We start from the raw sequence: 13,797 nt of genomic DNA, 5'->3' as shown, positions 1-13,797 counted from the left end.
GCATTATTGCATTAACTGATTAATGCCGACATTTATTTTATCGCGCATTAACACCGTTTTTTGTATTATTATGAAAGTCCACTGGGATCCACTGATCTAGAAGTCCTGGTGACCTCACTGTCCAGAGCTCTTGCCACAGAACAAAGCCTATGTGTAACACATAGCGCTCTCTCTCTCTCTCTCTCTCTCTCTCTCTCTCTCTCTCTCTCAGGGTCCAGTTGGAGCTGGAGGTCCTAAAGGAGACATGGTATGAGGCATATCTGCTGTGTGATGAAAAATAAAACATATGATGAGAAAACAGTTGGTTTGTATGTGTTTACATGTGGCGACGTGTGCTCATGTGTTTTAGGGAGTTGCTGGAAGTGATGGTTTACCGGGAGAGAACGGGGAGCCCGTACGTAACGCTGTTCATTTGCCACATGCAGCTGAATGTCTGAATCATCTTCTGATTTCTGACACAGCTCTGTTTCCTCTTACTTCAGGGTCCTTATGGTCCTGTTGGACAGAAAGGAGAGGTGAGAGCTCATTTAATTTTATTACATTTTTATACTATTCTAACTATTTACATATTTGTCAAAGTAAAAATTGAAAGGCCTGTTTTTACTTCAAAGCCAGAATATAATGATACAAATTATTTAATGATTTTTCCCCCAAATTATATATTTTGATACATTTAATTGATAATACAGTTATTAATATTGTTTCCATGTTAGGACATTCAAGTCTTGGTAAATCTAATTTGATTTAGATTTAGATTTATAAATCAAAGACAACAGAGTGATGCTTGGAACTGAATACCACCTAATACTACTGAACTCCACACAGTATAAAATCTAAGCTAATTAAATCAATTATGTATTAAGTGAAACTGCATTATACAGTGGTAAACATTTCAAACTGCACCATGCTAAATTGTTATCATTACCTAATCATGTTTGACTGAGTATTCATGTAAAAAAAATTTAATCTAAAATTGTTTTTGTTGTTATCTCTGGGTTATGGCAGGCACATTGCATTGTGGAAAAAGTAGTAGTTCGTCCAGGTATATTATGCAGAACACATGCCTGATGTCCATGTGTCATTCCAAACAAAACCAATCATAATCAAGTAACAGAAACACAGGTATAGTAACCCATGACAGATGGATTACACTCTGAATAGTTAAAAACGTCTTTTAAAGATGTGTCAAATAAACTGCATACAATTTTAGTTTCCAGACTCCTGCATGTGGACAGGCCCCCTACAAGTGAGCCTACAGTGTTTAATAAAAATGCTGGGAAATATTTATCTTGTCATTAGCAGTGCAGTTTAGGTATCAGGCTCACCGAGGTAAGCAACAATCAATGGCCAATCATCGGCGTTTAAATTGAACAGATTCCATTCATCACTCAAAATGCTGGAGTTTTCGTTAACTGCTGATTCAATCAATATGCCCATCAATCCTCTCATCTTTACAAAGCTTAGACACAATGTAAAGAAAAGATTAACTGTGCAGTGCAGAGCTTAATTTATTATACTGAATTGACTGACAGATTTTATTAGAAGTGATTAGAAGGGGAGCGCTTTTTGCATTCTTATATTCCATTGAGCATATTATTAATAACAAAATAATACAATGGGGTCCTATTATGGTAACCAACCACAGCACACACTGGCCCCGCTAACCAACCACAGCACACACTGGCCCCGCTAACCAACCACAGCACACACTGGCCCCGCTAACCAACCACAGCACACACTGGCGCCGCTAACCAACCACAGCACACACTGGTCCCGCTAACCAACCACAGCACACACTGGCCCCGCTAACCAATCACAGCACACACTGGCCCCGCTAACCAAACACAGCACACACTGGCCCCGCTAACCAATCACAGCACACACTGGCGCCGCTAACCAATCACAGCACACACTGGCGCCGCTAACCGCTAAGCAACCACAGCACACACTGGCCCCGCTAACCAATCAAAGCACACACTGGCGCCGCTAACCAATCACAGCACACACTGGCGCCGCTAACCAATCACAGCACACACTGGCGCCGCTAACCGCTAAGCAACCACAGCACACACTGGCCCCGCTAACCAATCACAGCACACACTGGCGCCGCTAACCAACCACAGCACACACTGGCCCCGCTAACCAATCACAGCACACACTGGTCCCGCTAACCAATCACAGCACACACTGGCCCCGCTAACCAATCACAGCACACACTGGCCCCGCTTACCAATCACAGCACACACTGGCCCCGCTAACCAATCGAAGCACACACTGGCGCCGCTAACCGCTAAGCAACCACAGCACACACTGGCCCCGCTAACCAATCACAGCACACACTGGCCCCGCTAACCAACCACAGCACACACTGGCCCCGCTAACCAATCACAGCACACACTGGCCCCGCTAACCAACCACAGCACACACTGGCCCCGCTAACCAATCACAGCACACACTGGTCCCGCTAACCAATCACAGCACACACTGGCGCCGCTAACCAATCACAGCACACACTGGCGCTGCTAACCGCTAAGCAACCACAGCACACACTGTCCCCGCTAACCAACCACAGCACACACTGTTCCCGCTAACCAATCACAGCACACACTGGCCCCACTAACCAATCGAAGCACACACTGGCCCCGCTAACCAATCAAAGCACACACTGGCCCCGCTAACCAATCACAGCACACACTGGCCCCACTAACCAATCGAAGCACACACTGGCACCACTAACCAATCGAAGCACACACTGGCCCCGCTAACCAAGCGAAGCACACGCTGGCCCCGCTAACCAATCGAAGCACACACTGGCCCAGCTAACCAATCACAGCACACTGGCCCCGCTAACCAATCACAGCACACACTGGCGCCGCTAACCGCTAAGCAACCACAGCACACACTGGCCCCGCTAACCAATCGAAGCACACACTGGCCCCGCTAAACCAATCACAGCACACACTGGCCCCACTAACCAATCACAGCACACACTGGCCCCACTAACCAATCGAAGCACACACTGGCCCCGCTAACCAATCACAGCACACACTGGCGCCGCTAACCGCTAAGCAACCACAGCACACACTGGCCCCGCTAACCAATCGAAGCACACACTGGTCCCGCTAAACCAATCAGAGCACACACTGGCCCCACTAACCAATCACAGCACACACTGGCCCCGCTAACCAATCGAAGCACACACTGGCCCCGCTAACCAAATCGAAGCACACACTGGCCCCGCTAACCAATCGAAGCACACACTGGCCCAGCTAACCAATCACAGCACACTGGCCCCGCTAACCAATCACAGCACACACTGGCGCCGCTAACCGCTAAGCAACCACAGCACACACTGGCCCCGCTAACCAATCGAAGCACACACTGGCCCCGCTAAACCAATCACAGCACACACTGGCCCCACTAACCAATCACAGCACACACTGGCCCCACTAACCAATCGAAGCACACACTGGCCCCGCTAACCAATCACAGCACACACTGGCGCCGTTAACCGCTAAGCAACCACAGCACACACTGGCCCCGCTAACCAATCGAAGCACACACTGGTCCCGCTAAACCAATCAGAGCACACACTGGCCCCACTAACCAATCACAGCACACACTGGCCCCGCTAACCAATCGAAGCACACACTGGCCCCGCTAACCAAATCGAAGCACACACTGGCCCCGCTAACCAATCGAAGCACACACTGGCCCCGCTAACCAATCACAGCACACACTGGCCCCGCTAACCAATCACAGCACACACTGGCGCCGCTAACCGCTAAGCAACCACAGCACACACTGGCCCCGCTAACCAATCGAAGCACACACTGGCCCCGCTAAACCAATCAGAGCACACACTGGCCCCGCTAACCAATCACAGCACACACTGGCCCCGCTAACCAATCGAAGCACACACTGGCCCCGCTAACCAATCGAAGCACACACTGGCCCCGCTAACCAATCGAAGCACACACTGGCCCCACTAACCAATCGAAGCACACACTGGTCCCGCTAACCAATCACAGCACACACTGGCCCCGCTAACCAATCACAGCACACACTGGCGCCGCTAACCGCTAAGCAACCACAGCACACACTGGCCCCGCTAACCAATCGAAGCACACACTGGCCCAGCTAACCAATCACAGCACACACTGGCCTCGCTAACCAATCACAGCACACACTGGCCCCGCTAACCAATCGAAGCACACACTGGCCCCACTAACCAATCGAAGCACACACTGGCGCTGCTATCCAATCACAGCACACACTGGCCTCGCTAACCAATCACAGCACACACTGGCCCCGCTAACCAATCGAAGCACACACTGGCCCCGCTAACCAATCACAGCACACACTGGCTCCGCTAACCAATCGAAGCACACACTGGCCCCGCTAACCAATCAAAGCACACACTGGCGCTGCTATCCAATCACAGCACACACTGGCCCCGCTATCCAGTCACAGCACATTTCGTATTTCAAAAGGCAGGCTTTCATTTGTAGTGATGCGAAGTTTGGGTCATTTTACCCACTCTGATCTTTGAGTCTCGTTCGGCAAAATGAACAAATCTTTTTCCGAGTCATTTCGTTCATTTTATCAAATATAATTAAAATGTTAAGTGTAACTTCCCTCTCATCTACTAGTACTTACGCAAATGTTGGTCACACTACAAACAATACAAAACTATAATGCTATAATAAACAGAAAATATTAATTAATTGTTTACCTTGGTCTTCAGTCTATGATTTCCTCACCTCACCTCTTATCTGAAAAGTCTTCATGTTTGAGTTAAACAATGCAGTCCGAGTCGGAAAGAGAATTGATTCGTTCATCTCATGATTCTTTGGGTTTGAGTCGTTCCTTTATCACGTGACAAACCCATAAGCTGTGGGTTTTATTATGATTTTTTTTTATTTTGGTCTACTAATGATTAGTCAACTATCGGGGGGCAGCCCTTCAAGGATGGCCCATCACTATTCATTTGATGCAGGAACCATTCAAGCAGTTTGTGCCAGACTGGGGAGAAAGGTGTTGTAATAATGTGTATGTGACAAATAATGTGTTCTTCGAACAACCTAGTGTGAGTGCCTGTTCTAGTACACCCCAAAACAAAAACAAAACTTTATAAAAGAGCATAATAGGGCCCCTTTAAATTATTACATTAGGTGTTAGGTAAATACTTTACATTATTCATTCACATGGCAAAGAATGGCTCGCAACAGAGATTAAGAAAAAAAAAATCAGCAAATATTGTAGTGAATTACAAGCTGATGCCATTTGGTTTGAGAGTCTTCCTCAAAGAATACTGCAAGCACAATGCATGAACAATTAAAAATGACTCATTCAATTTCAAGAAAGTGCTAGCAAATTCCAGTCACAGCATCGCATTTCGTTTTAGAAAGTAATTACTGTTAAAACACCATCTGGTTGACTTCATTTCTGAACTTGCTCTATATCATGAATAATGTGAAGCATAAATAAATTCCAAGCTATTAGGAAACAAATAAGGGTCACAAAAGTTAAAGAACATTTAGTTGATGTGTTGGGGCCCCATACCTGCAATTTGCTTAACACCCCCAAATCATTAAGTCCACCCCTGGGTACCCCAACCTACTGATAGCTTGCCAGCTGCTTTCAAATGTGCCATATTTGTGTTTAGACTGTGTGAAGTTTTACATTTCAAATACAATAGGCAATTGCAGAAATGTCTGTTGAGCACATTACCTGAATCAGAGTCCAGCCAGAGGTATTAACATGGTGTGGAAACAACTAGAGCTGTCCTCGACTAAGGATTTTTCTGATCGACTAGTAGTCATTAATTTTAAGCATTAGTCAACTAATTGCACATTTATAAATAAACCATTTCAATCATTATAATGAGACTTTAATTTGCCTACATAGCCTAACAAATTGCTCAAGCACGCATAAAGCTTGCCACAGCACGCAACAGAAGTAATGATTATGAATTCATTATTAGGAAAAACATTATTGTTATTGCGTTAACATTTTAATAATTTGATAAACTAGTACTTTCTTTGTTTTTGTCTTAAGAGATGATGTCGGTGACACTGACTCTGCAGTAGTGATGCACCCCATGTGTTGTATGGATTACATCATTTGAGAATATTTGTTTTCCATTTGAATTGGTTAATTTGAAAGTAGAAATTTCACTCTATAGATATATTTTTTAATGTCTGTAAGGCAAAGATATACACAGAGTTTCGTGCTCAAGTTCACACAGACCAAGACGGCAGAAAACAAATCCTGTTTGCTTTGATTATTTTACAAAAGCACAATGTTTTATTGTTTTAAAGATTTGAAAGATATATAACTTTTATCTGTATTACCAAAAATTACTTTGTTGTGTATTATAAAATTAGTATTTTAGGATTAAGAGGATGCACCGGTGCCTGTCCACACTTCCACAGAAACAGAATAGCGCACATTTTTCTAGGTTAACATTAAATTGAGTGGCCATGTAAAGATGCTAATAGCCTACTTATATATTTCAGATGATAAGCCATATTTGAGGTTGATGAATGATAGGCAAGCATTTAGATGTCCTGTCTGATGTACTGTAAAGTCAAGTCACCTTTATTTATATAGCGCTTTAACAAAAAGGATTGCGGCCACTGAACAACATTAATTAGGAAAACAGTGTCTCAATAATGCAAAATGAAAGTTTAAGGCATTTCATCATTGAATTCAGTGTTGTCATCTCTGTTCAGTTTAAATAGTGTCTGTGCATTTATTTGCAATCAAGTCAACGATATCACTGTAGATGAAGTGACCCCAACTAAGCAAGCCAGAGGCGACAGCGGCAAGGAACCGAAACTCCATCAGTGACAGAATGGAGAAAAAACCTTGGGAGAAACCAGTCTCAGTTGGGGGTCAGTTCTCCTCTGACCAGACGAAACCAGTAGTTTAATTCCAGGCAGCAGCACAGCCAGATTGTGCAGAATAATCATCTGTCTCCTGTGGTCTTGTCCCGGTGGTCGTCTGAGACAAGGTCTTTACAGGGCATCTGTATCTGGGGCTCTAGTTGTCCTGGTCTCCGCTGTCTTTCAGGGCAGTAGAGGTGCTTTCTAGGTGCTGATCCACAGTGTTGTGCCTGAACGCATTCATTGAACGATAGTTCATGAACTCGTTCTTATTTTTGGCGAACGTGAACTGAACGTGCTGTATTAATGCCTGATGAACGTTACTGTCAACTCGTACATTCTGGTGTCTGTGAACGGCACGCTCTCTCAGGTTATCTTCGTTCAATAGGGTGCCAGATTTCTATAGAGCCTTCCAGGCGAAAACCCGGCTGAAACACACCATAAAGGGGTCTTAATATATAGCGGGAAAATGCCCAATCTGACAACACCAGCCACCAGTGTCGCACCACCGTCCGCCGGATGCATGACGCATAATCAAAAAGAAAAAAAAAGCATGGAGGCAACAGCAGCATGTAGCAAGAAGGCGTATGATCATTTAAAATAATTTTATGATGTTTATGACAAGGTCGGTGAGAATGGGAGACAAAGCATTAAAGCAACAATGGGGAAGTGCTGTCCCCTCAATGCTAATGTAAACCCTGGTTGGATAAGGATTCAACATTGGATATGAAGATGAAATCTGACGCATTGCTTCATTGTTAAAACTGATAAAATAATAATTAAAATTATTACAATAGTTGCAATAATTTAGAAAAATAATAGCTCGCAGCAACATATGGAAAAAAAAAGAACTATGAACTAATTCATTTTTGGAACTGTGAACTTAGTGAACTTAGTTCAAAATTTTGTAGTTTGAACTATGAACTGAACTAGTTCATTTTAAAATTTGTGAATTTAACTTTGAACTTGTTCATGTAGAAAGTGAACTTTCCCAACACTGCTGATCCACCATCTGGTCTGGATACAGTGGCTACGGTGACCTCGGAATAAGAGAGAAACAGACAAATATTAGCGTAGATGCCATTCTTCTAATGATGTAGAAAGTACATCAGGTGTGATGGGAAGTGTTCCCGGTTCTGGTTTACCTAATTAATGCAGCCTAAAAATCCTTAACGTATTTGGATATTAAAAGCATATTAGTATGTTATGTGTATGCCAGGTTAAAGAGATGGGTCTTTAATCTAGATTTAAACTGCAAGAGTGTGTCTGCCTCTCGAACAATGTTAGGCAGGTTATTCCAGAGTTTAGGCGCCAAATAGGAAAAGGATCTGCCGCCCGCAGTTGATTTTGATATTCTAGGTATTATCAAATTGCCTGAGTTTTGAGAACGTAGCGGACGTAGAGGAGTATAATGTAAAAAGAGCTCATTCAAATACTGAGGTGCTAAACCATTCAGGGCTTTATAAGTAATAAGCAATATTTTAAAATCTATACGATGTTTGATAGGGAGCCAGTGCAGTGTGGACAGGACCGGGCTAATATGGTCATACTTCCTGGTTCTAGTAAGAACTCTTGCTGCTGCATTTTGGACTAGCTGTAGTTTGTTTACCAAGCGTGCAGAACAACCACCCAATAAAGCATTACAATAGTCTAACCTTGAAGTCATAAATGCATGGATTAACATTTCTGCATTTGACATTGCGAGCATAGGCCGTAATTTAGATATATTTTTGAGTTGGAAAATGCAGTTTTACAAATGCTAGAAACGTGGCTTATACTGTAAGTGACTGGAATGCTTACAGTATTTGGGACCAAATGCAAAACATTTTATGCTGCTATGTGGTTTTCCCTGTGTCATAGTCCGGTAAGCGTGGTGAGCTTGGAGCCAAAGGAGTTGTAGGACCACAGGGAGAGACCGGAGCCAGGGGGGCACCTGGAAAACCAGGACCGATGGGATTCCAAGGAGAGCAAGGTTTTCCAGGGGTTGCTGGAAAGACTGGTGTTCCTGTAAGCAACTGCCAGATGATAGATTTTGGTACTGCGATGTAAAGACAAATGATGTTTCACGAGTGCTGTTGTGATTATATTGTAGGGCAAACTGGCTAATGAGCAGCACATCAGAGAACTGTGTGGCTCCATGATTGATGGTAAGACCTCTGTTCACCCATAAACTGCATTAATGAACAGGTTCACAATGCAACCTGAAACGTATTGTTGGTGTTGATCTCAGATCAGATAGCTCAGCTCGCTGCTAACCTGAGAAGACCTCTGGCTCCTGGTGCTGTGGGACGGCCTGGACCACCGGGGCCTCCAGGAAAGCAAGGGGAAGTTGGATCCATTGGTCACCCTGGATCCCTCGGCCCACCAGGTTATAGAGGACTGCCAGGAGATCTCGGTGATCCTGGTCCTCGAGGTGAGAGACGGGTCATGGAGGGCTTTTATTTTTTTAGCAAATGGTTAAAAGAATAAATGTCACTGAGGTTGCTTTATAATCAGTTAATGCAGTGCATTTGTTAAGAGTATTAATTATATTAGTTAAGAATATTAATCTTTATTTTTTTGTTAGTGAAATACAACTGTTCATTGTTAGCTCAGATCCATTAAATAATATTAAGACAACTTTTGATTTTAGTTTGACTTTTTATTGATAGTTCATGTTCAACTGATGTATTTAACATTGTATTAAACAGAACCTTATGTAAAAAGTGTTTACCCAGGACAGGCTTTAACTACTTGAAAACTCACTCACATTTTACATAGGTCTAGAGTAAGAGGATTTGTGTTTTTGTTGTTGTTTTGTTGTTTTAACAGTTGCTTAGATACATTTTTAAACACTTAGGTAACTTTTTCAAAACCTTTCATGCAGTTCTCCTATTTCTCTATTGAGAACCGGGTCCTAGCCAATGTAAAAAAAAGTTTTTCACTGCTGTGAAAATTGATATTTGCTATTATGTGTATGAATCCAGGAAAAATACTATCTTAATATGAATTCATATACCACATTCCAGAATTAATTGTGATGTATCTTAATTCTGCAGGAGATGTTGGTGAGCCAGGTGATAAGGGGCCTGTTGGTAAAGCGATCGAAGGGCCCACTGGAGACCAGGGTGACCCGGGTAAGTACAGTCTTTTCATAAGAACATTTAATTGCACCCCATTCACCATTCACACACACACACACTCACACACACACACACAAAACCAAATGCATTACCAGTGCAGCTTGTCAATGTAAAGTAGTTTTTTAAGAAACACACAGCCACGCTGTCTAATCAGTATCAAACATTAACTTAAAAAAACAGGTCCTAAATTATTAGTGCGCAATAAAAAACTAGTTGGGTCAGAGATGGCAGGCCGTACTCTCCCTGATTAAAAACAGCATGGGATTGATTCCCAAGAACATGCCAGTGAACGTTTGTGACTTCATTATCTGACATTAATGTTCAGCTCAAACATAACTACAAGAAATTACCATAAATAACAACAATAAAGTATATGAGCAATCAATCATAAAATTATTATATATATCTGTACTGAATCTGACAATTAGAAACCAGTTTCAACTGAAACAGAGCAATATCAGAGAAATATCTGGATAGATGTGCAGTTCTTGTAGTTCTTTTTCAAACATCTGCAATTCGTTGTCTTATATCATTGTTCTCTATGGCCATCAGGTCTGCCCGGCGTGCATGGCATCGTCAAAGACGGCCGTGACGGAGCACCTGGAGATCCAGGAGAAGCAGGAGAAGCAGGACGAGCCGGCAGACCGGGACACCAGGGATCACCTGGAATCTGTGACACATCAGCGTGCCAAGGAGCAGTGGTTCACGGGAAGTCCTCCAACCCTAAGAACCATTAACAGGAGAGACAACAGAATTCCCTTTCAGGAATGCTTCAGGAGGAGAAACACAACTTAAGAGGTGTCAGTGGATGTCAGTCCAGTGTATTCAGAGCTGCACGAACATTGATTATCAGAGAGGAACGATCACGAGTTCATCTGTGTAACTCAAAAGGCCTGAAGTATCAACATGTGTAGATACAACAAAAGACTAAATACATCACACCGTGAAACTAGTTGATGCAAAAGAGAATTTAGTCTTTGTGTTAGAAGTCTTCTTGTACATACAGGAGCCTTTAAAAGTGTAATGGAGAACAACTTTGAGCTTCATGAGGGGTTTTACAGCACCTCAAATCCTGACCTCGAAACTGGAGGCTTGTTTGAGCCATCAAGAAATGAAACCAACATATTGGATATATTTCTGCAAATTGATTTTTATTTTTTTTTCCTTAAATGTTTAACATTCAAAGTCAGGAACAAACTTTAAGCATCAATTGAGATGCTTCAATCACACTTCCTGTAAAATATGTCATTGGCCATCTGTGGGCTTTATCAACCTTCTCCACTAGATAATGGTGCTGTTAAACTATTAAATATGATTTTAAATACTATTTATTATTTCTGAGTTACTGTTGTGTGTACAGTGTTTCTACATCATGGTATTGTAAGAAAAACTGAATAAAGCCACTTTTCAGTAAATTATTTCTCTTAGAGCTCATGTCTCTGAACCCTGGTAAATATATAATAACGCTTATATATCATACATTAATACAAGAAGTAGCATGCCTTTCAAACAAACAAGGCATAAAAATACAACCAAGTACACATCGCAACACTTTCAAAGGGCACTGAGTTTGCTCTGCAGAGTGTTTGAAAAAAGGGATTGATGTGTTGTGCCTGTTTCTACCCTGGAGCTGGTCTATGACAACAAACACTCAGGGTCTTCTGGACACACACTACTGGACAAGGGGAACTAGCATCATGCAATAAACCAAAATGCAAAAAATACTAGATGACAAACTACATTTACTCATTCACAACTCAGGAAAAAAGGAAGTCAGCTGTCTGAGGACAAATTCTCAGGGTTTGACAAGATGTGCCACTGAAACACAGCTAGGCTTCAACCGCAGCCCAGTCTTGCCACAGAAAGTGCTTTGGAAATTCAGAAACAGAGTGGATTCCTGTATGTTTATGAGCTGAAATGTAAGAAGTAATACCCCCCTGGTTCATTGATGGTCAGAGGACTTCAGGAACAGTTCAAAAGAGTCTGTAGTGTGTTGATTGTACTCCATACACTCAGCACTATGTATCTTTCTGAGGTCACATATTCTTCTAGTAGAAATGGTTGATTATGTCATTGCCATAATACTTGAGATGTAATCTCTTTCTGGACCAGTAGGTGGTACTTTACACTGCATTCTGAAGCCACCTTATTAGAGGCATTTTCAAATAAGACTTCTCTGCACTATTTAAAGGGTTAGTTCACCCAAAAATCTAAATGATGTCATTAATGACTCACCCTCATGTCGTTCCAAAGCCGTGAGACCTCCATTCATCTTCAGAACACAGTTTAAAGGGTACATAACATACACTGTTTCACCTAATCTCATGTTAATCTTAAGTACCTATAGAGTAGTACAGCATCCTTCATATATCCAAAAAGTCTTTAGTTTTATCATATTTATGAAAGAAAAATACAGCTTTCCAATTCTTTCCGTAAAAAGCAGAGCTCCTTGAGGTGTGCCGTGAGATGAGCTATAATACTGATGTTTTGTGTTGTTTCAATTAACATATATTCACTTATGTGTTGATTTCTAACAAAATACAGAAATCTGATGCAATTTTACCTACATGAATGGGGTCTTTTAGGAAACGATGTGCAAATCCAGCGTAGACTTGGGCCTTGTTTATAAAACATTCGTCACTCAAATGACCAGAACACACAAACGCACTTGATACACTCCATTGCTGCCACGGAAAAACAAACTGCATCCACTGTTCATGTAACGCTGGGCCTTGGGGAAGCTGAACATAGTAAACTTTCCCTCACATCCAAAAACGAACTTATTTGGAGGCATTCTCGAACAAATCCTAATCACTGCCGAGGATTTTGAAGTGCATTAATGTGCGTGGTCTCGCTCTCCTCTGGTCAATGGGTGCGCGCGGGTGATAAGGAAATCATAGACTGAAGACCAAGGTAAACAATTAATTAATCTTTTCTGTTTATTATAGCATTATAGTACTCTTCGAGAGTGAGCAAAAGGGCTAGTAAAATCACTCTGGACCCCTCACATCCAGCACACTCCCTCTCTGAACTGTTGCCATCTGGTCGACGCTACAGAGCACTGAGCACTAGAACGACCAGACACAGGACCAGTTTCTTCCCCCAGGCAATCCATCTCATAATCACTTGACAATAACTGTGGAACATACAACACTATTTATACACTTATTTATCTAACAAATATACTTACATCTACATTTAAATTTGCACATAATATACCTGTACATACAACTGTCTATTGTTATACAGGTGCTGATTTATTTAACTAATTCCATTCAAAAAGTAAAACTTGTATCTTATATTCATTTATTACACACATACTGATATATTTCAAATGTTTATTTCTTTTAATTTTGATGATTATAACTGACAAATAAGGAAAATCCCAAATTCAGCATATCAGAACATTAGAATATAACTTAAAGGGGGGGGGGCGGGGACCAGTGGATTGAGTTTATTTTTAAAGAGCATCGACGGAGTTGTGCAAGTGTTTGTGTTTACGATGTTGTCATCAAACTGCACTTTCCACATGTACACCTTAAAAAAATAAAAAAAATAAATACAAAAAGATGACAAAGTGGAACTTAGTCATTTTCCAAACCCGCTAAGCAAATATATACAGTTTCAGTACATACCACATAGAGACGTCGTTGCTGATGCTGCTCTTGTTAAATTTCAGCCTCTGGATCTGATTCTGGATCATAAATATACGCTGAATCTGACTGTTAGCCATGGTTTTTTTTGGATGATGGTTTTTTCCACACGGTAATGTCACAACTTCTAAA

The 13,797-nt window shown here is 42.0% G+C and overlaps 1 protein-coding gene across 1 annotated transcript in view; it reads left to right on the top strand.

The window, feature by feature from the left end:
• The window catches only part of LOC113068633 (collagen alpha-3(IX) chain-like), a 29,056-nt gene extending 17,626 nt beyond the window's left edge, over positions 1-11,430 (top strand). Inside the window, exons 25-32 of the mRNA XM_026241410.1 lie at positions 212-247; positions 350-394; positions 483-515; positions 8,751-8,897; positions 8,983-9,037; positions 9,121-9,303; positions 9,929-10,006; positions 10,565-11,430. Of these exons, the coding sequence (XP_026097195.1) occupies positions 212-247; positions 350-394; positions 483-515; positions 8,751-8,897; positions 8,983-9,037; positions 9,121-9,303; positions 9,929-10,006; positions 10,565-10,749 (762 nt within the window). The 3' untranslated portion in view covers positions 10,750-11,430. The remainder of the gene's footprint in view (positions 1-211; positions 248-349; positions 395-482; positions 516-8,750; positions 8,898-8,982; positions 9,038-9,120; positions 9,304-9,928; positions 10,007-10,564) is intronic.
• Positions 11,431-13,797: the final 2,367 nt, after the last annotated feature.

The sequence above is a fragment of the Carassius auratus genome, linkage group LG48F (assembly GCF_003368295.1).
Source record: "Carassius auratus strain Wakin linkage group LG48F, ASM336829v1, whole genome shotgun sequence".
NCBI lineage: Eukaryota > Metazoa > Chordata > Actinopteri > Cypriniformes > Cyprinidae > Carassius > Carassius auratus.
Note: the sequence above shows the minus strand (reverse complement) of the source record. Positions and strands in the feature narration are given on the sequence as shown.